The 9,642-nt window shown below is 39.8% G+C and overlaps 2 protein-coding genes and 1 pseudogene across 2 annotated transcripts in view; 2 read left to right on the top strand and 1 right to left on the bottom strand.

Moving 5' to 3' along the window:
* The first annotated feature begins 872 nt into the window (after positions 1-872).
* Positions 873-1,877, top strand: LOC101307798 (annotated as a pseudogene).
* Positions 1,878-2,961: 1,084 nt separating this feature from the next.
* Positions 2,962-3,763, top strand: LOC101314181 (protein PLANT CADMIUM RESISTANCE 7-like). Its single transcript, XM_004299177.1, has 3 exons — positions 2,962-3,102; positions 3,214-3,285; positions 3,410-3,763. Exons 2-3 carry the CDS (start codon positions 3,219-3,221, stop codon positions 3,718-3,720), a joined length of 378 nt encoding a protein of 125 aa, XP_004299225.1. The 5' UTR covers positions 2,962-3,102; positions 3,214-3,218; the 3' UTR covers positions 3,721-3,763.
* Positions 3,764-4,077: 314 nt separating this feature from the next.
* Positions 4,078-9,642, bottom strand: part of LOC101307503 — a 10,482-nt gene continuing 4,917 nt past the window's right edge. Inside the window, exons 15-29 of the mRNA XM_004301015.1 lie at positions 9,484-9,534; positions 9,065-9,222; positions 8,441-8,488; positions 7,707-7,764; positions 7,507-7,590; positions 7,070-7,325; positions 6,783-6,982; positions 6,622-6,686; positions 6,278-6,401; positions 5,926-6,107; positions 5,747-5,818; positions 5,478-5,638; positions 5,288-5,329; positions 4,579-4,787; positions 4,078-4,383 (exon numbers count right to left, since the gene is read on the bottom strand). Of these exons, the coding sequence (XP_004301063.1) occupies positions 4,288-4,383; positions 4,579-4,787; positions 5,288-5,329; positions 5,478-5,638; positions 5,747-5,818; positions 5,926-6,107; positions 6,278-6,401; positions 6,622-6,686; positions 6,783-6,982; positions 7,070-7,325; positions 7,507-7,590; positions 7,707-7,764; positions 8,441-8,488; positions 9,065-9,222; positions 9,484-9,534 (1,806 nt within the window). The 3' untranslated portion in view covers positions 4,078-4,287. The remainder of the gene's footprint in view (positions 4,384-4,578; positions 4,788-5,287; positions 5,330-5,477; positions 5,639-5,746; positions 5,819-5,925; positions 6,108-6,277; positions 6,402-6,621; positions 6,687-6,782; positions 6,983-7,069; positions 7,326-7,506; positions 7,591-7,706; positions 7,765-8,440; positions 8,489-9,064; positions 9,223-9,483; positions 9,535-9,642) is intronic.

Below are 9,642 nucleotides of genomic sequence, written 5' to 3'. Positions count from 1 at the left end.
CTCTCTCTCTCTCTCTCTCTCTCTCTCTCTCTCTCTCTCTCTCTCACACAAGTCTGAACTAAGAGTACTGTACTAATATGGAGGAGGATCATCATACTCCGGATTACGAAGACCACTACCACGGTGATCAACCTGAAGCTCATGTGGAGGTACAAGCCGCAGATGTTATTGACGTTACTGGAAACTACGACTAAAACCAACAGCAGCAGTAGCTAACGCAATATCAGCCACAACCACCACCACAAGGAGACCAACAACAACCACAGTTCTTCCAGCAGCAGCAGCAGCCACAGCAATATCAGCCACAACCATCACCACAAGGAGGCCAACAGCAACCACAGTTCTTCCAGCAGCAGCAGCCGCCGCGACAACCGCCATCTTATCAGTCACCTGTACAATTCCCACCACAAGAACCACCGCGACCGATCCAATACTTGGCTCCACAGCCGCCTCGGCCTGCGCCATTTCCTCCTCAGATCCCACAAAACCAAAACTACGCAAACCAGCCTCCTCCTCCACAACAGTTCCCACCACAAAGTCCTCAGTTTCAAGCTCAACCGCCATCTCAACAATATCCACCACAGAATGGCGCGCCAAACCAACATAACCACCCTTTTGGACACCCACCTCCTCCGGCGCAATATCCTCCTCCTGCAGCAGCTTCATCTCAGCCTCCTCAAGGCTACAACGGCATTCCCCAACCTTCAAAGCAGAATCAGGCGCCACCTCCGGTGCAAGTTGGCTATAATAAGCCTCAGCCACCCCAACAGTACTACCAGCAGCAGCAACAACAGCAGAATTATTATGGGACTGCTCCTGCTCCGGCTCAAGGAGTTCCAACCTAAGGCCCTTACGGTCCGCAGGGAACGCCTATGACTATGAATATGATGAACCCCATTGGCACTGAGGCTTGGAAAACTGGCCTCTTTGACTGCATGGATGATCCTAATAATGGTAATCACATCTTATTCTTCTAACTCTGTCCATTATTTATCTAATCACTATTTACTCACGATCATTGATAGAAACTCTCGTGACATTTCAACTCTCATAACGTTGTTCGTACCATGCTTAACTTTCGGCCAGATAGCAGAAGTTGTGGATAATGGAACTACCTAGGGCCGACCCAATGTTTAGAGGGGCCCTGTGCCAAAAAAAAAAATTGGGCCCTTTGTGTTGAAAAAAAAAAAAAAACACCCTTGAAATAGCACTGAATCAAACCTATGACCTATTTGCAAAAGGAAATAAGAAGGGCCCTCACCAACTCAACTACTTACAGTTCATGTATATGGCTACTAATTATAATATATACTACACCTTACCAACCAAAACGAAAAAAAAAAAAGGGGACCCCTTGCCGGCCGGGGGCCCTGTGCGGCCGCATAGCTCGCACCACCCCAGGGCCGGCTCTGGAACTACCTGTAAGTGAAAATGCATCAAATTTGGTCACGAATGCTTCTTTTACTTACAACATTAGGTTCTTTCTGTATCATTAATTTCACACAATTTTCAAGTGCGATATATAGACTAAGTCATTGATTCTTGTCTGAATTGATTCACTAATTGTGTGACGTATTGCAGCATGTGGTACGAGTGCATTGCTCTACGGCTTGGTTGGTGTCTTCCTTTGGGTGCCGTTCATAATGTCATGCGCCTACAGGACGAAGATTCGGAGCAAGTATGGGCTAGTTGAGACCCCTGCACCTGACTGGGCCACCCATTTGTTTTGTGAGCCATGTTCTCTTTGCCAAGAGTACAGAGAACTTAATATGAGAGGGCTAGACCCTTCTATAGGATGGCAAGGAAATGTGGCAAGGGCCATGCAGCAGCAACAACCTAATATGATGACGCCTCCAATGAACCAAATGATGAGGTGATCGATCAATCGCGGTTGATACTCCCGTTGAGAATTTGATTTAAGGCCAAGATATATCTTTTACCTTTTTCTTTTTCAAGTGATCGATGTTTTCAGTTACTAATAACTAATAAGGTTCATCCAGCTTGTAATATTCTGAACGGTTTGCCTTTTTTTCATTTACATGAATATTATGAAGCTATTGTTTTGGTAATGTATAATTTGTCTACAAAAGTCTTAATAGATAAGTTAATTGAACGATTCAAATTGCGAGGCTGGACATTAGTATTTCTCTTTGGGAAACAGGTTGGACATTGCTAATCTATTTTCCTAATAACGAATTATTAAAGTCTTCGTTGGGGTCTTATTAATTTGCACTAGCTCTTACCGCACAAAGTTGTGATTGTGGGTTAGATTTACGTTGTACAAAGTGAAAGGCTGTCCGTGATCTCTCTTTCGTATATAAAAGAGGTGTGGGGGTTTGTTGGCCATTGGGTCTATTGATGCTGTAACCCCCTCTTCCTTCCACAGCATAGGACGTCCTGAGGTACTGTGTTGACCTCATGGGACGTCCTGAGGCGGATCAAGATCATCAACCGTCGAGTTCCAACCAGGCATGTCATCCAACACATTGCGAATTACAAGATTCCGAGAAGCCTGAACAACAAGTTTCGTCTCCAAACCCCAGTAATATCCAGACCTATGTTTTCAGGGCAGAAAATGATCATGAGCATCAAGAACAAGGCCACACCCGAACGTCCTCCACTAATTCCCAAGAAAGTCAAGCAATTCAAACGCATCAACAAGCACCGCCGTTGCCTTATGATCACAACGTGCACTACTATTTCCCAACGCCGAATAACCCCCAGCCTCCACACCCTTTCCAGGCAATGCCTCCAGGTTTACGGCCACATCCGACCTCCTTATATCCTCCTCCTTCTCCTCCTCCTCCTTCTCTTTATCAGTCTCAACCTTTAAACAACTATAGGCCTCCTCCTCAACCTTTGCACAATTTTTATAGTGGATCACAGCAAGTAGTAATGTACCCTCCTCCAGCTGCCTACAATTATCGTTCTAATTCTTTAAATCCCCAGCCCTATGTAAATTACAATAATTCTGCAGCAACTGGTATACCCATGATGCAAAATATACAATACGTACCGGTGCTCATGCCACAGTCAGGTAGCAGCGGCGAGGGTACTACTTGGAAAACTGGGCTATGCGATTGCTTTCTTGACCCCCCAATGGTAATATTTCTATCAATTAATGGATTACTTCATTAGCTAGGGTGTTTTTTTTTTTTTTTTCTTCTATATGCGCAGGAATATAATTCATGAATGTTTCATTGTATATTTCAGCTATCATGACAATGATATGCCCGTGTTGGACGTTTGGCCAGATTGCAGAGATTGTAGATAACGGCCAAACCTGTAAGTGTTTTGCATTTGAAATTATCTTGATTTCTTAACGTACTAGTGCAATTACAATGAGTAATATTTCGATCAGTTTGATCTAGTTCATGGCTCACTTTCATCTATTGTGCCATGCATGCAGCTTGTAGTTGTAATGCTTTACTATACATGATCATCTGGTTCTTCATCATGGTGCCATGCTTGTTGTCCTGCACATACCGGAGAAAACTAAGGAACAAGCTTGACCTGCCGGAAAGCCCCGGTCCCGACTGCATCATCCACGTCTTATGCGAGCTGTGTGCTCTGTGCCAAGAACACAGGGAGCTTGAGCTCAGAGGCCTCGACCCTTCTTTAGGATGGGTAGGAAACATGGAGCAACTTCAGAGGCTGCAGAAAAAGAGGCAAGGTACAGTGGTCACACCTCCAATGCCTCAGAGAATGACGGGCAACTGAGGAAGGCAAATTTTGTGATAGGTCTCTTCTCGTATCAGCATTATCAACATTATACATGGTCTTGTTGGTATATGATGATTGATATGCTTTGTGTTATGGTATGCGTTTTTTTGGTAACACATGCACTTGAATCCTAATTAGGAGTGGTAGTGAAGTGGGATAGTGTCAATTCATTTTTACGATGGATGTGAATACAAAGATGTTTTGTTCTGGTTTAATTTCATTTACCTCCTGTTCTACTTTCAATTATATGAGCTGCTTCCGGCTTCAAACCTAAACACAAAAAAAAAATCCGAGAAAATAAAAGGAATTACGGTAATGAAAGACATCATACTGACATGAAAATACACTATTAACTGCGCGAGAATACTGTATACCATTCATATACTACATTAAAGGCGGCAACAACAGCCCCTGTTCCCTTTTTTTGGAAATACCGTAAGTAATTACAAACATACAACTTTGATATATTTCACATATTGTTCTTTCACTTCTTTGTTTTCAGAAGTACCTATGAGGCTATGACATTCTCAATTCGTATTCGAATAAAATACACAAATGCAAGACTCAGATGTTTATAGTGGCTTCCCACAGCCTAAGCTGGCCCTTGCGGTCACCACTGCATATCCTTTTTCTCTCGAGGTCTGTAGCAACGCATCTTACCTGCATAGCAAAAGGTAGGAAGAAACTAATCATCAACCACCAATCAATAAACTATCTGCCTCAACATTCATCACAAATGCATAATGGTAAAACAACCAACTATTATGATCGGAAAGAAATCAAAAGGAATATATGCTTCTAAGATTGATGTCGACCCAATGCAGTGGAAAGCAAAACGCTGAGGATATTGCGTACCACAGCAGCTGTTCTTTGTGGTGTTCGGTATAGTTGCCACCCAGCCATTTTTGATCCCGTATTAGAAAAGCCGCCAAGTTTCTCTTGAGGCCGATGAAAAAGAGACATGGAATTATCAGCTGCTCCAATTCCTAACCAATGTTCCGCAGCATTGATGGACAATACAGCAGCAGTATGAACAGTGACATTTTTTACACATCTTATGCCTCCTGCATATAAATAACAGTTAGTTCCATGCAGAAAAATAAACCGAATCTAGCATAATGTTCAGTTTCGGTGCAATCATCCCAAAACATAGCAATAGCTTTCTGAACATGCATAAATATCAATTGACTTGTTCAACAGTCAACATCCATATACAAGCATAAAATAATACCGAGTACTACTCAAATTCATTGATAAACATTTAAATTTTTTAACAAGTACATGATATCACCTTACACTAGTGGCAAGTCAAAAACACCATTTAGGGGTCTCTAGATGAAAAGTCGATTACCAGGATAGAGTGATAGACTGGACTTATTAGTTTCGCTAACTTATTTACATATTGACGTGAATATTACTTATCCCTCTGCTTCCGGTTATTGAAAAAGTAAATATCTGTATTTTTTTTTTTTTATGTGGGAGAAAAGAAATATCTAGACTAAACCCATGTAATATTCATATCAAAGAATGAGAGAATGCAAGGTTCAAAAGATTGATAATGTACCTTCTACATTTTCCCAAAAGCGAAGTAAGCCATCCGTTGAACCTGGAACCAGAGATCAGATATTACAGTTCTTATTCATATTGGTACAAGTGTGAAAAGTGAGGTACCAAAAAGCAACCTAAAAAAATTAATGATATATCATGCAAACCAGAGTAGTGTATATAATAGAAGTGTTGCATACAATACATACCTGTGATTATTCCTCTGTCAAGTTGGGAGTACTCAACGGATAATATTGGACCAGCATGGCATGCAAGAACAGCATCACATGTTCCTCTGGAAATGGACCACATTCTTGCAGTCCAATCATCACTACCAGTAACCACTGTATCCCCCACCATTCTAATCGACCTGCATTATTGGAAATAATATCTCGCTTACTTGATGCTAATCAAGAATAAAAAGGAAAAGGAAAAAAAATAAAAGAAAATAAAAAAAGAGTATGCTTCTTTAGCTCACCGGATCCATTTTGTGTGCCCTAGAAGCTTGTGCATTTGCCTACCGGCGCGAATGTCCCAGATGTTAGCAATGCTGATAAAAAAACCCAATGGATTAATTTCAAAGAATTTAGTTAGACAAATTATTTTATTTCAAAATTTAAAAAGGCATTGGATCATTGTCAGTTTCAATGTACATACGCATCTCTACCACCAGCAGCTAGGATTCCTGTGGAGTCATCGTATTCCATGCATAGGACGGCACTAGAGCAACGACCAACAGTTGCCACACAAGTATCAGTTCTAACATCCCACATTTTAACAGTTCCATCGTGAGCAGCAGTAAGAACACGTTCCCCTGACAGCATGCGAGCACAGCTAATCTACAAGGACCGACAACATATACTAAGTTTCCATGTATTACTAGTATGACATATTCATGCTGATGGAAATAATGGTCATGTATTCCTACGAAAAATGTTGCCTACTGTCAATTATACTGTCCGCTATGCATAGACCTCTAGTAATGTAAGACGCAAATAAGTAAGCTCACCTGTGCATCATGGCCTTTTAACTCTTCCAGAAGCTGAGTAGTTTGCTTATCCCATACTAAAACAGATTGATCATCTGATCCAGATACCACTTTTCCTCGATCCGAACTTATTGCACGAATGGTTCTGCAATAAGGCCAAAACCAAAAGAATATGTGAGGAAGGAAACAAACCTATAACTTTGATTAGTCATTACAGCAAATAGTAAAGCCGAATGGCACCCACTGGCATTGACAAATGCACACGTGTGTGGGAACAGATGAAATAACCAAATTAATAACAATAGTGTATAAATTAAAGAAGACAATAATGATAGAAATAACAATAAAATAATAAAAAGAGTAACCTTGTGTGTCCTTTCAAAGTTGCCCGACGTTCGTTACCACGAAAACTAGGATCCCAGATCTTAACCTGAAAGATTGCTGAAAGAATTAATAATACTCTTACAGGAGAGACTCTTGTGCAATGGAATTGTCTAATAGAAGCAACTAAAGATGCGAAGCCCACCGTGCAGTCTGTGCTCCCACTGATGAACAAACCTGCGTCTTCACGGTCACCCACAAGATCCCAAACTTCCCTCCTTGTTACACAATGTAGAGCAGTAATTGGGCCAGTATGACCTCGGAGTACTCGAACATTGGTTTGGGTTTTCTTCTGTCCAGCTGCTGATACTTCTCGCTTCCGGGATGTCCCATTTTCATTTGTAGCTTAATGACAAGAAATTATGGTGATCCAGATGGAGATAATTGAATCAAACATAAAACACAAGCAACTAACTTTAGTAACTAAAATACCTGAAGAGCCACCATCAGTCCATTTGCGAACACGACTGAAAGAGTTGAGTCTGGCTGAATTATCCCTGCTGAACATGCTCTGAACCCAGCTCCTCCCAACACCAGAGGCCTCGGCAGGTTGCTGACTCTCAACTGTGGCGTCTTTTGAACGTGGAGATGCTAATCCATGAGACATGGATTGGGCCTTGAAAGAACTGATTCCCCAGTAACCAATCCGCAGTTGTTGAACATGTGACAACAACCCCCTCAGCTTTATCTGAAAACCAGAGAAAAAGGTAAGGAACATCATCAGCTATGCATTAGTAAACCCAAGAAATTTCAGCATATAAATTAAAGTGGAAAAGTTAAAGAAGAGGGAGGGGCAATAAAATAAAATAAAACACAAAGATACTATTGTAACTTGAGTAGAAACCAACAGGAACTAAAAATTTACTTACAAATTGTGTGTATCCAATATTGTTCTTCTCAGCTATTGTTTCAATCATGTACCATGCATCAAGATCAGGAAGTCCCAGTCCGGCCTTCATGATGATATAAACCAAAAGAATATATTATGTCACATTTATGCTCATATTGCAAAAGGTAAAGGAAATAATTATGAGGTGCTAGAAAAAGTATAAATAAAGAAATACAGAACCATGTGTAATTCCACCAAAGATAGCTGATCAGTCACCAAAGAGGCATAGTTGGCCGACCTGATGTAACAAGTAACAATAGATGATCACAGTAAGCAAATACTACTTTGCAAAAGACAACATGTTACTTATTCAAAAAAAAGAGAGAAAAAGATAACATTTCTTGGTGCTATAGAAGTTTCTTGTTTCTTGAGCACTAAAAAGGAAGAGTAAATAATATTGTGGTACAGAAGTGATCTAAGTGAAAACAAAGGATAAAGATATATTCAAAAGGTATGCTCATGTGTCATGGTACATTTTACTGTCAGACCTTACTAATTGGATTCTTGGTGTTCAAAATAAATGGTATTTTCATGACCTAATGAATTTTGCACTCATATCCTGGTAAGTCTTAGTTTCCGTAACAAAAAAAAAGAATTAAAAAAAAAAAAAAAGAGAAAAAAGAGAAGGAAGTGGATGGGAGTAGGAACTGAAAGATATTCGGACCAAATTGTACTGCGTCGACTCCAATTAAATGGTCGAATAAATTCATTCAACAAATCAAACATGACAAACCACCCAGTGGGGCAATACCACCTATAAGGCTATGAACATCTAATTACTATAATTTGCATTTTGTGCACCCAAAAACCCATCCAATTAATGACATGTTTAAACTTACAGACAGAGCACACAAGTGTGCACTCTTGCAATCAGATAGATCATAAGTGCAGAACACGTCTTAAAAAACTCTTACTTGTTTGCAGAACGCTCCATTAAACAGTCAAAGTAGCTTTCCCAAAAGCTGCAATGATAAAAATAAATAAATGATCATTTTTTGTCATTAGGAGGGGGAGGGGACCTGATAAAACATTAGATAGAGTTGTTGAACATGAAAAGCGAACGGTCAGTCCACTTCGTAATTAACTAATAAGACAAATAAACTGCAGGGAAATTTAAATAGGATGAGATGGCAAATCTTTAAGAAGTTTAGGTTTCATCTGCTGCTAATACGTTGTTTATCAATAATCTAACTTTCATTCCTTCCTCTCGCTAATTACAATTCCCGTATATCTCTGCAGTGATGATGAATTCCAACAAAGCTATTCGGTTTACTTAATTAAACCTGATGGTATTATATGATAGTTCTGCAGCGCTGAACACCAAAGGAGACTGAAACTCTAAAAAATTCTTCCATGTTCTGCATCTGACTGACACATGTAATAGACCTTTCTTTTTAAATTTGAAGACTGGCCTAGGTATTAAAATTGATAATGTGATGGTCTAACAAGAAATAATCAACTAGTTTTCAAAACAGACAAGCAAAACTTATAGACCAACGATCAGTTGTTGGAAGAAAACTGGGGGCATAACTACATACCGTAATTCCTCCCAGATGGACAAAGAAATAAGATGACGCTGAACATAATCTGAAACATTATTTCCATCCTTCTTGAACATTTCAGCAGACACTTCAAGGGCGTCTCTGATGGTCATCCAATCATTTCTGGAGGTTGCACGGCTGATAGCTGTTTTCAGCTGAATTTAAATAAAGTTAGTGTCGAGATAAGAAATGACAGACTAACAGAAAATACAGTTTATACTTAAAACTGTTACTAAGCTTAAAATGGGAACAATACATGTTTTTTCCTGAACTAAATAGTATCAACACTAGTAAAAGGAATTGATGAATCAGTGAAGAACAGTTTAAAACATAACCATGGCTGTTGCAATCTCAAACTGTTAGTAATCCTAAATCAAATAAGATCACTCATTTGAATATTGAGTTAGAATTTGTACCAGTTCCTTCACAGCAATAAATTGTTCTTCAGTTAACTGACAGTGCCATCCCTGAGAGCATATAAATCCACTATTAATATTATGTTTTATGGATACTTCTGGAGGGTGGAGAGAACCATGAATTATTTCAAGAGAAACATACCGAATTTATGTGCTCCC

This window comes from Fragaria vesca, linkage group LG5 (genome assembly GCF_000184155.1).
Source record: "Fragaria vesca subsp. vesca linkage group LG5, FraVesHawaii_1.0, whole genome shotgun sequence".
NCBI classification, from domain to species: domain Eukaryota; kingdom Viridiplantae; phylum Streptophyta; class Magnoliopsida; order Rosales; family Rosaceae; genus Fragaria; species Fragaria vesca.
This window is presented reverse-complemented; position numbering and strand designations above follow the sequence as displayed.